General features: G+C 40.1%; 1 protein-coding gene across 2 annotated transcripts in view; it reads left to right on the forward strand.

The window, feature by feature from the left end:
* ITGA8 (integrin subunit alpha 8) overlaps positions 1 to 17,470 on the forward strand; it is a 172,566-nt gene that overhangs the window by 130,445 nt on the left and 24,651 nt on the right. For both annotated transcript variants that reach the window (XM_026479018.4, XM_026479019.4), the window contains exons 24-25: positions 3,087 to 3,192; positions 5,076 to 5,234. In XM_026479018.4, the coding sequence (XP_026334803.2) occupies positions 3,087 to 3,192; positions 5,076 to 5,234 (265 nt within the window). The remainder of the gene's footprint in view (positions 1 to 3,086; positions 3,193 to 5,075; positions 5,235 to 17,470) is intronic.

A 17,470-nucleotide genomic window follows, 5' to 3' on the forward strand; every position in this document is an offset into this window, starting at 1 on the left:
TTGGTTAATAGTTGATTATATTCTTCCTTCCTTCCTTCCTTCCTTCCTTCCTTCCTTCCTTCCTTCTAAAAAAAAATGATAATTTTGAAAACAGTGAACAATGTTTCACTTATTCATTTGGAATCTTCAGAGAGCCATTTTTTGTCATGGTTTTCCCCAGATTAGAAAAAGTCTTAGAGGGCGCCTGAGTAGCGCAGTCGTTAAGGCGTCCGCCTTCGGCTCAGGGCGTGATCCCGGCATACCGGAATCGAGTCCCACATCGGGCTCCTCGGCTGGGAGCCTGCTTCTTCCTCTCCCACTCCCCCTGCTGTGTTCCCTCTCTCACTGGCTGTCTCTCTGTCACTCTGTCACATAAATGAATAAAATCTTTAAAAAAAAAAAAAAAGTCTTAGACAGTAGATAACTGAATTTTGTGAGCCATAGCTTTTGAATGATTATGCCATGATTTTTGCCATGACCTATAATAGATTATGTTTCCTTACAGATTTCTTTTTGATTTTGTTACAGAAATGGAGCAGGAAGTTTCTTTAAGTTGTCTTTACTAAAATCACTGCTGCTTAGTGGCCCCTGGGGTGCATTATACAGTTGACTTCTGAACAAGCAGGCGTTTGGGGAGCTAACCCCCCTGTGGATGTAGCTTTGACTCGCCCAAAACTTAACTACTAGTAGCCTACTGTTGACAAGCCTTCTCAATACCATTAGCAGCTCATTAACACATATTTTGCATATGTGTTATATACTGTATTCTTACAATAAAGTAAACTAGAGAAAAGAAAATGTTATTAAGAAAATCATAAAGAGGAGAAAGAAACATTTACGGTACTGTATTTTATATGAAAAATCATATATAAATGAAAAAATCTGCATATAAATGAACCTGCACAGTCCAAACCAGTGTTTTCCAAGAGTCAGCCGTATATTGGAAATAGAATAGTCCTGAGTAAACCTGAGCTGAAGTCTTCACCTGCAACTAACCCCTACTTTTCTGAACATCAATTTTCCTTTCATGTATAAAATGAGGGGTTTTGAACACACTGTCTCCATAGTACCTGTCAGTTCTAAATATTTATGATTCTGTGGTACTGCAGTGTTTATGACCAGTTGTCCAGGATTGATGACCATAAGAACAAAATTCTTCAGAGAAAATGTGCTCAGCTTCTGCTCTGTATTTGTTCTCTATGCAAATAAATAAATAAATAAATAAATAAATAAAGGTTTTTCCCTAGAACCTCACATTGGGTGTGGAGCATGGAGTCAACTCTCTGTTGCCAAGCTAAGAGCAAAGTAAAGCTTTGGGTGCTTAGGTCGTGAAGACCCCCACGGGGACAGAAGCCCAAACTCTCTGGGCTTCACTCGAATAAAAGCAACCTTCTGTGTTCTGTACTCCTCTCCTCACCAAGTCCCCACTGTTTGATCTGAACATGATTTAATCAAATCAAGTCGGAAAGGGGAGCATGACGTAACAACAAACCAATATAAGGCTAGGGAATGTTGAGGTATCAGCCCAGCAAGGCTGTGCCCTGCACTTGTAATTTAATAGTTGCCCATTAAGGATGAAAGCAAAGGGCTTTATAATTTAGTAGCATTTCTGTGGGTTGTCAGTTTAAAAAATATACTTCTTCCACCCACCCCTAGAAGACAATGCAGCCAAACTGACTTTGACCAAGAGCATTTGAGATGTTTTCTAATCATTTGTGGTATACAACCCAAGGCGTTAATGATAATTTTCCAGATGAGGAAATAGGGACACACAGAAATTAAATTACTTGCCCTTGGGTATTTAGTCCAATAAATTTTAGTTTCTACTTTAGGAAAAGATTACTCAGAGGGGAAAATAAAGATAGCATTTGAAGTTGCTACAGGGTGCGTTAATTACGGATGCCCTTCAAAGGGCATTTAAGATATCTGATTGTCAAAAGAAGGATTTTCTGTTGAAGTTATTTTTAGCTGGGGTTCTAGGAATTCTTTTAAAGATACTTTCACCTAAAAATTGCTAGAAAAGGGGCGCCTGGGTGGCGCAGTCGTTAAGCGTCTGCCTTCGCTCAGGGCGTGATTCTGGCGTTCTGGGATCGAGCCCCACATCGGGCTCCTCTGCTGGGAGCCTGCTTCTTCCTCTCCCACTCCCCTGCTGTGTTCCCTCTCTCGCTGGCTGTCTCTCTGTCACATAAATAAATAAAATCTTTAAAAAAAAAAAATTGCTCGAAAAGCATTGTTCTTTTGAGAAATATCCTTTTTAAGATTATATAAAAATAACAATTTTGTTTGGAACCAGCTTTTAATGTAGAACAATGCCATGTACTGCATTGCATTCGGCCAGTGCTCACTTTCTAGGTGTAAATTGCGGGCAAAAAATATGTATGTGTCAAGTTAATATCCTACTTACATGGTTACATCATTTAACTGTCTCTCTGTCTCTCACCCTTGAGTTATCTAGAGGACAACTCTAGAACTCGATCAGGCTTTATTTTGGCTCTGGGCCTGGCTTTGGGGGAGGTATGGCTGCATTAATGGAAAGCCAAAGAAATCTAAGAAGTAGGAATATACAAGCGGCCACTTTTCTACTCTGAAGTATTTAATTCAAAACTACATTTCTTCACAAGTCAACGTTTAACACAACACAGAATTCTAGATTTTTATCCACCAAAAGAGTCTCATTTCTTGATATGGCCTGAAGCAGGGATTATATATCCTGTACACACACACACACACACACACACACACACACACTTACACTTACACAGGACCTATAGATAGGTGTATACATTTTTATGTCTGTATGGTAAATTATCTATCTCAGGAATGCTCTCTGCTCTGCCCCCTAGTGCCCAAGAGAGGAGATACTATAAAATAGTTCATCTCTGAGCTAGAGACCAGGAATGAAAAGCCTCCAGGTAGATGTTTCAGATCCTTACTATTCCTCTAGTTATTTTGCTGAACATCACCTTCAATACCTTTTTCCATATAGGCAATATCTGTTCAAGTAAATTACGGGCCACTTTTTCCCATTGCAGTTAGCGTACTGTACACTAGTGAGGCATTCTTACCTGTGTCATCACCAGCAATTAACAAAAACTTCCATGTTTCAGAGTATCCCACCCTCCGCAGATTGTTCTGCCCATTCATAACTGGGAACCAGAAGAGGAGCCCCACAAAGAGGAAGGAGTTGGACCCCTGGTGGAACATATTTATGAGGTATCTTTAAAGTTGTTTAGAGTTTATTCTTATGCTCTTTACCAATAAACTCTTCATAGCATTTTATAAGACACCAATGCAAGATCTGAGCTTTATACGCTGCTTGGATTTGTGCTATTATGTTATCATATTGCAGTGGGGGGAGGGGGTACAGTAGGAGTCACTTGCTTTTTAGTGGTGAGAGCCATTATATAGTGAGAATATTTAATCTTGTTACTGTTCTCTTTTAAATGTTCCTTACATCTCCTTTTTTAAATGTTTGGACAGTCTAAGCATAAAAATGACTAGCTCCCTGGACTTTATTTTGCTTCTTCCTACATTTTCAAATATCCTTAAAATCTACCCACCTCTTAAATTGAAGGTCACCAACCAGAAGTTACCAGACAGAGAAAATTTTATGGATTATTTGCTATTGTACAAAAAAAAAAAAACCCACACATATAACACACACACATATGAATAACTTATTCTGAGATTTGAAATAGTCTGTTGATTAGCAAAATATTTTCCAGAAGCAAACCAGCAGCTCATGAAAAAGCCATTTTGTTGGAGGAACCTTCTTATTTACTGCTCTCTATCCCTTTCCTGTGTAACTCATTCCACTGACCTAGTAATCCTGACTGTGACTTTCATCTTAAGCTACAAGGGACGTGAATAGCATTCTCTAAGGTTAACCATGAAGTCATTTCAAAACTGATGAGCTGTTTACATATGTGGGAAAAAAGTGTCAACTCCTGCACAGCATCAACATGAAAACCTCTGTCATCTGCCCAACCTGTGGTTTAGAATCAGAAGCCCCTTCCGCAGCTGGATCAAAGCTCTGCCCTAAGCTCTCTTGATAGCAAAAGGATAACATAGTCCCCAAGGCCACTCGGATTAAGAACCTTGCTAGAAAAGGATGCTGTCAAATAATTTATTAAACCTTGCAAGCACCGGTTTCTGCTTAAGAATGGGGAAACTTTAAAGTTTGCAAACATATTCAAACTCAATCATTCTCAGGGCAGCCCTGCTTCTAATCTTACCACAAATGGATCATAAAATTTTAGGGTAATAATCAGTGGTGACAAAAGCAATCATCACGTGTTTCCTACATGCTATTCTTATGTCTCGAAATATACCATTATCCGTCGATGCCATGTTTCTTTGATAATGTGAATTAAACGAGCCATCTAATAAGCAAAACCAAATTATAAATTGTTTTATTGATCATTATAATTATCAGAACTGTGGGAAAAAAAAGACAAAAATTCTCTGTTAACTTTGAAGTGAATTTTCAAAACCACAATAAATTTAAATACATTTCGTGATTTTCCCAAGCTGTTTTTGTGTCCTGTGAGTACAGGATTCATGTGTTTAAAATGCTCATCTCTTTAGTAGATGTGGCCTCTCTTTCTTTGAGATTCACTGATTAAAACAGAGGGAGCTCAGCTTTGAAATGCACACTTGAAGTGAACTGTGGTGAGCCTGGACCATCTTTTGGCATTTGATGGATAACCATTTTTCCAGAGGGTGAAAAAGAGTGTGTTGCATATGGTTGCAATTGACAAGTCAGTAGTCAGGAAAAAAGGCAGATTTTAGTGTAAAGAAAGAATAACTAGGTTTTGAAAGCATATCATTAAAATTGCATTTCTAGCCCTGCGATTAAATGAACATAAATTTTAGGTAAACATCACAGTGACCAGACATGGTTAATGTGGTGTTTGCAAAGGAAATCTGCCCTCAGAGCTCCAAAGAATGAAGAATCTTCTCTGAGCACAAGCGCCTCTCGCTTCTGGAGCTCCTCTTGCTTATGCAGATTTTGTTTTCCTACTGCTACCATCCTAGCGTAGATGCGTTAAAACCAAAATACTTTTTAGATAACATTACTTGTTCCTTTCTTGTAGCTGCACAATATTGGACCGAGCACCATCAGTGACACCCTTCTGGAGGTGGGCTGGCCATTCTCTGCCCGGGACGAATTTCTCCTCTACATTTTTCATATCCAAACTCTGGGACCTCTACAGTGCCAAACAAATCCTGACATCAACCCACAGGATATAAAGGTAGGAGCCTGGTCTAACTAGCTGTTTTGCCTATTTTTTATGGTAAGGAAAAAAAATTAAAACTGTGGCTTATATTTTTTAAAGCAAAGTAATTATAAGTTATTTTGGTGATATTCTATATGGCCTTTTTAGTTTTATGGTGAAAATGCCAGGTCTTGGGGCACCTGGATGGTGGAGTTGGTTAAGCATCTGCCTTTGGGTCCTGGGATCGAGCCTTGTGTCAGGCTCCCTGTTCAGCAGGGAGTCTGCTTCTCCCTCTGCCTCTGCCTGCCACTCCCCCTGCTTGTGCTCTCTCTCTCTCAAATAAATAAATAAAATCTTAAAAAAAAAAAAAAAAAAAGCCAAACCTAACTTAAAATGTCACTCCTAGAAAACTTAAATTTTTCTTGGTTTTGTTGTTCATGGTAACCTGTCATTTATTCAGCCTATTTTAATAGATACCTTTTGCATATGGCTTGACTAGCAGCATGACCAAACCAAAATCATAAATAGATATGTCATGTTTTGGAGAATTTGTACAGAATGCTATTTTTAGAGTCTTTTTGGTGTTTGCCAAAAGATCTAAGGATCTTTGCCAAGTGGGCTTTTCCAGATGTTGCCAATAGCAAGTGGTGAAATGCGATAATTTGCCAAAGGCCATCTCAGTGCCCCAAGAACCCCCAGACTGGAAATTTCTGGACCCCATTCGTTAGTGCAGCTTATAGAGAAGCTGAGAGCAGTCCTTCTCAGATTCTCAAGCTTATCCAATCACCTGGGGGTCTGGTAAGAGGCAGGGTCTGGGGGGCCTAGAACTCTGCCTTTCTACAATCCCCACCTGATATCCACGCTGCTTTGCTGGTCACAGACTAGCCAGGAGCTCAAGTGTCCAAGGAGCTGATCTTATTCAGATTAAGATCCAAATCTGGCTTTAAGTTTCTTCTGGGAAGAAAAGAACATAATTAGCATAAACCCTTGAAAATGTCACATTTGAATGGGGAAAAAAACACAACTTTTTATCCAGATGTTATTCTCAAAAGCGAACTTTATTTAAGAATCAACATTGTCTAGTAGCTCAGGGAGACAGTGTCTCTCTTAGAAATGGAGCAAAGGGCAGACTTCATGAAATACTAACTCAACCATTTGTAACATGGGTCTGCCTCCACCCTAACCGGTAGCACTGGGACATTGCCCATTATGAAAGGCTTTCTTTTTCAACCCAACACGCCTTCTATTCCAAGAGAGGAAGACTGAAAGGGGTTCAGTATGAAAGGATTTATAGGACAAGTCTCCTTCTTCACGGGGAAATAATAAATAAGGTCACTTGTATTCCACAAAATTATTTAAAATACTTCCTCCCTGGAAACTTTTTTTTTCCCATTTCCTCTCTCTTGGCTCTTCATTGAGATGATTTTAATATCTTCAAGGACAGTAGCTTATTATAAAATGACACCTTCTGGGGTTCCTGGGTGGCTCAGGTGGGTAAGCATCTGACTGGCTCAGGTCTTGAACTCAGGTCTTAAGATCTAGCCCCAGGTCAGGCTCCGCCCTCAGCAGGGATTCTCTTCTCCCTCTCCCTCTCCCTCTGCCCCTCGCCCCACTCGTGCTCCTTCTGTCTCTCTTTCAAATAAATAAATAAATAAATAAATAAATAAATAAATAAAATCTTTAAAAAAACAAAAATAAAAAATAACATCTTCAAATAGAATGTATAACATCAAAGCAAGTAAAGCTTTCACATGTCCTATAGATAACAGATTCTCTACTTCAGTCATAGACTCTTGAAGCACAAAAACCTGGGGCAGGTTTCTAAACTGTGGAGTGTAATGTTTGCTTTATATCTGACACTATTTATATATGTTCATATGTATTATGTAACTTGTGTGATAGGCGCCATGTTGGTTGTGAATTCTTTTTCTTTGTTGCAGTTTAACAATCATGTATAGTGACTGGAAGATACCAACAGATAACTTGCCTTAAATGTTGACAGATTCGTGCAAACTGGGCAGTGGTGGCCACTAAGCCCCTGCATTCTCTGCCACCCTGATATTCTTTGAAGTATAGACTTTGATTAAAAATCTACTAAGGCGGGGTGCCTGGGTGGCACAGCGGTTAAGCGTCTGCCTTCGGCTCAGGGCGTGATCCCGGCGTTCTGGGATCGAGCCCCACATCGGGCTCCTCCGCTATGAGCCTGCTTCTTCCTCTCCCACTCCCCCTGCTTGTGTTCCCTCTCTCGCTGGCTGTCTCTATCTCTGTCGAATAAATAAATATTTTTTTAAAAAAATCTACTAAGGCTAGTAATTTTTTTAAAGATTTTATTGATTTATTTGAAAGAGAGACAGAGCACAAGCAGGGGGAGGAGCAGAGGGAGAGGGAGAAGCAGACTCCCCACTGAGCAGGAAGCCCCATGAGGGGCTGGATCCCAGGACCCCAAGATCACTACCTGAGCCAAAGTTAGACACTTAACCGACTGAGCCACCCAGGCGCCCCTAAGGCTAGTAATTTTTTTTTTTTTTTACCATTGAAATTATTATTATTTTTTAAAGATTTTATTTATTTGACAGAGAGAGAGAGACAGCCAGCGAGAGAGGGAACACAAGCAGGGGGAGTGGGAGGGGAAGAAGCAGGCTCATAGCGGAGGAACCTGATGTGGGGCTCGATCCCAGAACGCCGGGATCACGCCCTGAGCCGAAGGCAGACGCTTAACCGCTGTGCCACCCAGGCGCCCCTGAAATTATGTTTGTTTTTTTTTTTTTTTTTAATGATTTTTTATTATATTATGTTAGTCACCATACAGTACATCCCCGGTTTCCGATGTAAGGCTCGATGATTCATTAGTTGTGTATAACACCCAGTGCACCATGCAATACGTGCCCTCCTTACTACCCATCACCAGTCTATCCCATTCCCCCACTCCCCTCCCCTCTGAAGTCCTCAGTTTGTTTCTCATAGTCCATAGTCTCTCATGTTTCATTCCCCCTTCTGATTACCCCCCCTTTCTTTATCCCTTTCTTCCCCTACCGATCATCCTAGTTCTTATGTTCCATAGATGAGAGAAATCATATGATAGTTGTCTTTCTCTGCTTGACTTATTTCACTTAGCATTATCTCCTCCAGTGCTGTCCATGTTGTAGCAAATGTTAAGAACTCGTTCTTTCTGATAGCTGAGTAATATTCCATTGTATATATGGACCACAACTTCTTAATCCAGTCATCTGTTGAAGGGCATCTCGGCTCCTTCCACAATTTAGCTATTGTGGACATTGCTGCTATGAACATTGGGGTGCATATGGCCCTTCTCTTCACTACGTCTGTATCTTTGGGGTAAATACCCAGTAGTGCAATGGCTGGATCATAGGGTAGCTCAATTTTTAACTTTTTAAGGGACCTCCACACTGTTTTCCAGAGTGGCTGTACCAACTTGCATTCCCACCAACAATGTAGGAGGGATCCCCTTTCTCCACATCCTCTCCAACAATTGTTGTTTCTTGCCTTGTCTATTTTTGCCATTCTAACTGGTGTAAGGTGGTATCTCAGTGTGGTTTTGATTTGAATTTCCTTGATGGCTAATGATTTTGAACATTTTTTCATGTGTCTGTTAGCCATTTGTATGTCTTCATTGGAAAAGTGTCTGTTCATATCTTCTAAGGCTAGTAATTTTTAAATGCAACTTAATTATGCTCCTTTTATAAAACTCTCAATTTGTGGAAATTGAATATAAGAAGATATGATTACAATATGAAGGAATAGCTCCCTGAAATGACAAATGATAACAGTCCATGAACTCTTGAAATTCAGAATAATGAAAAACTTGAAATGTTTTTCCTTTCAGGTCCTCTGAGTACTTTTACTTATATTTATTATGTATAACCCAGAGAGTCTAAAAGAGCTTTTTATCAATAAATAGATTTTTTAAATTAATTATCAGTGTATTTTATATAAGCAGCTACCAACAAATTGAGAATACTTGAAAATTATTTTCTTCTTAAGATAATAATTTATTGGTGAAGTCTCTATAAGTTTACTTGGCAATTTACTTATTCCTAGATAATACAAAACTAAACAGTCTATTCTCTGTCTTAAATATGAATTGGAAATCAGTAAAGAACAAGTTATTTATTATATCTAGTTATCTTCAATGCAATAGGTCTGGGAAATTTTTTTAACTTAAGGTATCAATTTCAGATTCTTGCATCGAAGCTAATTACTGTTTTTTAAATATATATATTTAAAGATAAATATAGTTTTTAAAATATAGATTTTTTAAATATAGATTTTTAAAATATAGATATATAGGGTTTTTTTTTAATTTAGCTCTTTAAGAAGCAGAGAAAGGGTAGGTTTAATAAAAGGAACAAGGAGGCAAAATACATTCCTATAGGCAAAAAGTAAATCCTAGTAGGACGCTGGGTGGCTCAGTTGGTTAAACGTCTGCCTTCAGCTCGGTTCATGATGCCAGGACCCTGGGATCGAGTCCCGCATTGGGCTCCGTGCTCAGCGGGGAGTCTGCTTCTCCCTCTCCCTCTACACCTCCCCCCTGCCCGTTCCCTCTCTCTCTCTAATAAATAAATAATCTTAAAAAAAGAGTAAATCCTAGCATTCAATCTTACTTACCCACGAAGATAAAAGTCCTTATGATTTGATTCTACAATTTCCTTATAAACACAGCAATAGTTAGTGAGCATCTCTTGAAACATCTGCATCTATGAGCAGGTCCACAAGTCCTTTCTGAGGTTGCTCTAGTGACCACTGGACAAGCCACCAAAATATCCCAGGCCAGCTGCGGGCCTGTCAGAGGGAAAACTCCCACCTCAGCTTTCCCAAGTATCCTCTGGAGGATTTTCAAGGTCCCCACCATGTTTGCCTCTCCAGCCATTCAACTGCTTTCCCCTCAGCAAAATGCTTTCTCTTCAGGTCACATACACCTTTTTGTCCACTTCCCCCTCCTGTACATATTCTCATTTTTTCCCACTTAACCACTGAAAGTAGCTCCCTCCTCCATTGCTTCTTTGCAGCTCCCACAAATGTCTAAGGAAACGTGCTGATGAAAAAGCAACTGTCCAGATTCCCTTAGAAGCATTTTCTAGACCATCTGCTCCAAGGAACCAACACCACCAATTCTGAAACCTTTGAAATTCCCTGGATCCCCCCCTGCAGAATTTCCACAACATCTCAACATAATTTCTTGTGTCCGCTAATTAAACCTATCAGCATTTAATAGAACTAATGTATTTAACACAATGTGGGGTTTTTTTCCTATTTAAAAAAAAAAATTATTCAGATAACAACCTCTTGGCTTTACTTTTTATTACAAATACATAGTTTTACTCATCAAAGCCATATTGTAGATAAAGTAGGTTTTTTTTTTTTTTGTGGGCTGGCCTGAAAACCGAGCCACCATTTAAAAGATCGTCTCTAAAGAGAAATGCATTCTGAGTGCCAAACATCTAGCCTCAAACCTTCTGAAATATAACCCGTCTGTAAATTAAACATGCATTCCAAATGTGACGCTCCTCACATGAGCCTCCAAGTCCGATAAGGCCTGCACGGGATTTGCTTTTCACAACAGTGACAGGTACAGCTGAGGTATCCCACCAAGTGACCCTAATGTCCCCAAGGGTTGAAGAGCAGACTGCCTTTGAAAGCCACCACCGTGATCATAGGCGACAATGAGCAAAAGTTCTCACCCCACGCACCTCCCTTGCTGGCCAAATACAGAGCATCCGTGACTAAACTGGGGACACACTCAGATGCCACTAGAAATTTGTGAGGTTTTTATTTTATTTTATTTTTTTGATACTTGCCTCATATCAGGCTTAGTGGGGATTCACTTAGCCTGCTTTGCTGCCACTGTTCAGACCCCCACGTGTGAAGGTAAATAGGAGCACACATGGGTGACGGGGTTCAGGAAAAGTGAGTGAGCCTCCTGGCCCCTCGTGGTGCCCAGCGCAGGCAAGTAGGAGGGTGGGACACTATCTCGGGGACGTTCCTTTCTGCTTTCCCTTTTGCCTCCCAATGAAACCGCTGCTGTCTTTGGTTTTCTGTTCCTCGCATGATGGTTTCACGTCATCAAGTTCATTTCTCTGCCTTCTATGAACACAGGGGCATAAGCAGATGGGCCATGAAGGTTCCGCCTCTGGGCTTCAGAGATAGAGGATTTTAATGTGGCAATTTCGGCACATTCTGCCATCTAAAAACATCGTGAAACAGTCAACTGTCTGCAGCATTCCAACCAATCCATTAAATCTAATTCATTCCAGATCCTTCTTGAAATAAAATTTTAGAGTCAAATAAAGTATTTCTCAACCATTCTAAAGGCAGTAAAATAATGATTTCCAACTATCCATTATCTCATTTGGGTGGATTTTTTCCTGGGTTTTGGAGAGTCCTCCAGACAGGCTGTGATCTTTAGATAAGATGTAGTTGAGAAAGCCAATGCTATTATGGAACCAAAGCTTCATGAAGAGTAAAGGACTTTTTTGAAGTTGGCAAGGTTTCATCACGAACAGCCACGTGTGAGAAGAAACGGGAGAAAGGGCTGCGGATGTCACACTGTACCCAGGAGGAGAGGACAAGCGAGGCGTTGGCTTCCACAGGCGCTAGGATCACAGGACCACGTTCTGGGCCCATCACTCAAGGGAGGAGCCCGAAGTCCACATGATGTGACAGAGGCTAGACGAGGGCAACTGTAACAAGAGAGACAGACAATGTTCTGTAAAGAATGGGCTTTGGAGCCCTGGAAGGCAAGAGGTTCCAACTGTCTCGAACAAGACCATTCTCACAGGAATCCCAAACTGCAACCAGATAGTACAAACATGGCAGTAGAAACACAGGGACCATTTGCCAGGGATTCTAGCCCTGCGACTAGTTTTTGGGTTTTTTGGGTTTTGGGGTTTTTTTTTATCGGTGAACACACAGACTGTGGCTTGGCTTAGCAAATTTGCATCGTTTTGTCTGAATTTTTTTCCATCATAACTGCCTCCATTTACTTATTGCTTCTTATTAATTCAGAATGCAGGGACTTGTTACAGCCCTCAACCCACTTGCCTTCTATCTCTCTCTGTCTCCGTCTCTCTCTCTCTCTCTTTCATGCACGCCCAGCTAGAGGACTTTCACTCATGTTTTATTTTTAACAGTGCCTTTAGGTCCAATTTTCAGCCACCAAAGGGAATACACTCTCCAGGATCCATTTCTCTTTGCCTTATCTTCTCTTTAAGATGGTCTTCAGGTTCTCCTGCAAATTTTAGAAAGTAAAAACACATGTCCAACAACTAAGAAAAGCTGCAAAGTCACCAACGGAGTGCATCTATTCTTTCTTCTGGATGTTAAAAAAAGTGGTGTTTTTTTTTTTTTTCCTCTCCTGACAAATCCTTAACTGACCTCCTGCGTTGGTCTCTACTTTGATTTAATTATAGACAAAGAATTACATGAGGGAAAATCCACCATCTTTTGTGTATTAAGAATACCTGAAACCCAAAGACAAATCACGACCAAGAAGAGGATAGTATGCATGTTTGGGTTCAAAGAGCCCTTAATCTTATTGCACCCAACTATTTTCTTCAAAAGTTGCATTTCTAGCAGTTCTGCACATTCCAGCCAGGCAGTATCCCTTTAATTCATAAATTTAAACCTATCCCAGAGTGAAGAGTTTGGTGAAGAGTCATGCAAATAGAAAAATCCTGTTGGAGTCAAAATCTGAGTAGCAGCTGGGGAAAGAACCGTATTTACTAGCAATTGTTTCCTTATTGCAGAAAAGAGCAATTTTCGTATTTGTTCTGAAGAGGAGACTTGAGTGTTTACCACCAGCTTCTCAGAGCACTGAGCAAATTATTTTCTGAACTGAATGGCTGCCTGAATGGGTGCTAAAAGGCCCTCACCTCTAAGGGTTTCAGATTAAGGAAAAACATGACCTGCGGGGTACACGATCAATTGTAAAACAGGCTCCGAGAGTTCATCTAGAAAACAGGCTTTAACTGTTTACATTTCTTGGATAACTTCGTTCTTGTTTTTTGGTTTTTGTTCATTTTGCTTTTTGGGTTTTTTTTGTTTTGTTTTGTTTTATATTTTGAAATAATTTCTGGAATGCCACTTTCAAAAACGGGTTGGTAAGCCATTCAAAGACTCTCTCAGTGTGGTGTTTGCAAGGGACATTCCTCTATCTGCAAAACAATATTACTAAAAGAGAGAAGCATGTTTTATCAACCCCTGCTGTGTAATACATTTGTTCTCTGGTGCAGAGTAAGTCCTGTGTGTTACTGAGACTGCTCCTAAGTATTTGTCAATGATGATGAACCAGGGGCCCCCACAAACGTGGTTTTTATTCGTACACAAGCTGCATCTCATGCCTCCACACAGGAGGCTGAAGAGCTGTCTTCTCGTTGGGCTACTACTTTACTATTACTGCTACTACTACAGGAATAAAGGAACATTCTATAGGTCCTTCCATCCCTTTTACAGAATTAACTTTGTAACATATCACCCAGTGACCTATAAAAAAGAAATTAGACATGAAAATCTCAAAGAAAATCTATACACACACACACACACACACACACACACACACACACACACACACGAGTATGTAACAGAAAATATATAAGAGAATCTTAGAGACGTTCACAATTTTCTATCTAAACGCAAATTTCAATCTTAGGCTATTAGGGCTTTTCTATCAGATTCTCCACCAATGAGTATCCTTGAGCAATTCTTTGACTGGCACTCCTTCCCTACCATGGTCTTGGACTATTCCAGCATCCGTGGGGCTGGCCCGCTCCTCACAGTCTCTGTACTTCATCAGCCCAGTTCTGTGAACAACACTTCTAATTACCCTGTCTGTGAAATAGTTAAGTCCACATCCAAGCCTCCAATTCAATCTGCTGTTTTTATAACTTGCTCACTTGCCCTGTCCACAAGAGCTTCTCTTTCTTGATATGAAAACTTTCTGCGAGTCAGTTAACCCACCTGACTCTCAAGACTGCCTTTGGCCATACTTTCTTTCCTGCCAAGCCGGGGATCCCTGATGGGTTGGTTGAAACGTTCTTTTAAAGGCTCTCTTACTTAACCTCCTTTCTCCCCTGTCCTTCCAAGTCCCTGCCCTGAAAATCTCCATCAGGCACAGTCCCATAGTTTGGCTTCTCTGCCCCTTAGCCTGAGCGCACCAGGATATACTAATGGTGGGAAGTGCTCACTGGACAGCCAGCATCTGGAGAAGCCCCCTCTGCTGTTCTGATATCTCTCCCCTCCAGTCTCTTCTTTGACTTCTCCAAACCTTCACTACTGTTCTCATCCTTCTTACCCAGCCCCCTTAGCATCACTGTTAGCAGATGACCTTACAACAAGAGAATCTTCAAAGGATTTTTGCCAACCCAAATCCCAAGCCCGCCCCCCCCCACCCCTCTAATTGTCTCTTTCTCATCCTCAAGCCCTGTCCAATACTTTCAGAGGAAGGAGAGTTCTTCCTCCAGTTCCAAATTTAACTATGCTACATCAAGTATCCCGTTTCCTATATTTTCAACCTCTTCCTCTCTACTGGTTCCCTCCTTGGATCCCAGAAACGTACTTAAATTTCCTCCATCTTCAAAACAAACAATAAGCAAATAACTTGGCTCTGCATCTTCTTCCAAGAATGAGCCCCTTTTCCCTTCCATTTTTAGCCGAGCTGTACTTGTTATCCCTGTTTTCTTATTTCTCTTTTACTCTTATTACAATTATTAAATGTTTTTTAAAATTTTCATATTAAAAAGTACTTAATGTCCATCAAAACAATATATCATGCAATATATAAAAACATAAAAAAGAAAAATTTTAATTTCTAATAATGTCACCACCCACTTACTGTTACATTTCCTATTTATTTGTGCATTAATTTATTGTTCCACTTCACTGTATATTGCCAGTAATTAAGGATCTCTTTAAAAATCCCTAATACCATTATCATACCTGAAAAGAAATTAGCAAAACTTCTTAATATCATCAAATCTCTATAACTGGTAATATTTACATGACAATTCTTATAGATTTTTTTTCTATTGCTAGATATGCAAGATAAATATATGTCCATTTTTTATTAAAAAATGCAATCTTGGGGCGCCTGGGTAGCGCAGTCGTTAAGCGTCTGCCTTTGGCTCAGGGCATGATCCTGGTGTTCTGGGATCGAGCCCCACATCAGGCTCCTCCCATGGAAGACTGCTTCTTCCTCTCCCACTCCCCCTGCTTGTGTTCCCTCTCTTGGTGGCTGTCTCTCTCTGTCAAATAAATAAATAAAAAATCTTTTTAAAAAAATGCAATCTTATTATATAAGCTATTTTATAATCTTCCTATTCCCCTTACTAAGATCTTGTATTTTTTCTAAATTACTATATAGCTCTACGTCATTTTTAAAAAGTGTCCAGTGGTCTTTTGCATAAATGTCATAATTTATTTAACAAGGAATCTATCCACAAAGTTTTATGTTACTATCCTGTTTCCATTATAAATAGCAACTAATAACATCCATGTTTTATTTTGTTTTCTTTTGGCGCTTTCTTATTTGGAGGACACCACTGCATCTCATCTCTGAGCCATGGGGGATTTGCTTCAATATGAGAATAAGATAGAGATTTAATTTTATACTTTTTCAAATAATTATCCATTTGTCTGAATGCATTCACCCTTCGGCTTCTGCAGATCAATTTCCACCCATACCCATCCCCTGCTCAGCAAAGGGCATCTATAAATTCTTTTTTCTTTTTTTACATTGAGATATAATTGACATATCACATATTAGTTTCAGGTGTACAACATGATTGGGTATTTGTATACATTGTGAAATGATCACCATAGTAAGTCTAGTTCACATCCATCACCATGCAGAGTTACACATTTTTTTCCTTGTGATGAGAACTTTTAAGATCTACTCTCTTAGTGACTTCTAGACATGCAACACAGTATTGGTAATTATGGTCACTATACCCTAGGACTTACTTATTTTGTAACTGGAAGTTTATACTTTTTGACCACTTTCACCCGTTTCACCCACTCACCAGCACCTCCCCCCCCAACTGTGGCAATCACCAATCTGTTCTTTGTATCTATGAGTTAAGGGTTTGGTTTGGGTTTGGGGTTTTGGTGGTCTTTTTTCTTTCTTTTTTTTTTTTTTTTTTTAGATTCCACATGGAATTTGTCTTTCTCTGTCTTAGTTCACTTAACATAATGTCCACAAGGTCATCCATCCAGGATTTCCTTTTTTATGTTTGAATAACATTTTGGTGTGCATGGGTGCGCACGCGCGCGTGTGTGTCTACACCACATCTATTCACTTTTAGGCTGCTTCCGTATCTTGGCGACTGTAAATAAAGCTGCAGTGCACATGGAGAGGCATATGTCTTTTCAAGCTAGTGGTTTTGTTTTCTTCCGGTAAATACCCAGAGTGAAACTGCTGGATCGTTATGTCCGTAATTTCTTACGTGACAAAATTCAATGATTACTTTTAGTCCTAATTCTTGACTCCTCTGCAGGACTTGACATTCTTAGTGACTCCTTTATTTCTGCACCTTTCTGTTCCTTAGGCTTCCCTGGATTCCCACTTTCCTGCTCTCCTGGATTGTCTCTTGCATCCGATTTCTCCCATCTCACGTTTCCTCACTGGATCTTCTTCCTCTCCCTGTTTCCTGAGACTGCCTTGGATGTTGTATGTGACTCTATGCTTATCATTTTACATTTTCTCACTGGGCACCTCAGGCCAGTCAGCGGGCAGGTACTGCACAGCTCGGTGGGTGCTGATGGGAGAATAGAGCTATCGCATGGAACGTGACACAGGGACCTGGGAATCAACCTGTTGCCCATCAGGAATGGACAGCGGCTTTGCACATTGCAGAGCAGGGTGTGGAGGGTTCTTGGTAAGAAATAAGGCTGGAGCAGTAGGCTGAGGCCAGTATATGGGGGCTGTGCACGGCATACTAAGGAATGTGAACTCTATCTTTCTGTTTATCCAGTAGGTTTTTCTAGGGTCTTAGGACATGCTGAGCACAATCATTTTATTTTCTGTGGTGCACGGTGCATCTACAATATAGGAATATCTTTCTTGACCCCACAGAAATGAGCATACTGTCACTGCTCCTGTGACAACAAAGAGAAACCATTTAAAAGAACATGTGTTTGGGGGACTTGGGGCAGGGGTAGAAAATTAAGGTTCTATAGTCAGTCTAAAATGAAGAATTTTAATGGGATATTATTATGTGTGATTTATTGGCACTTTCAAAATATTTATTCAGCTATCAGAT

Source organism: Ursus arctos, unplaced genomic scaffold (assembly GCF_023065955.2).
Source record: "Ursus arctos isolate Adak ecotype North America unplaced genomic scaffold, UrsArc2.0 scaffold_30, whole genome shotgun sequence".
NCBI lineage: Eukaryota > Metazoa > Chordata > Mammalia > Carnivora > Ursidae > Ursus > Ursus arctos.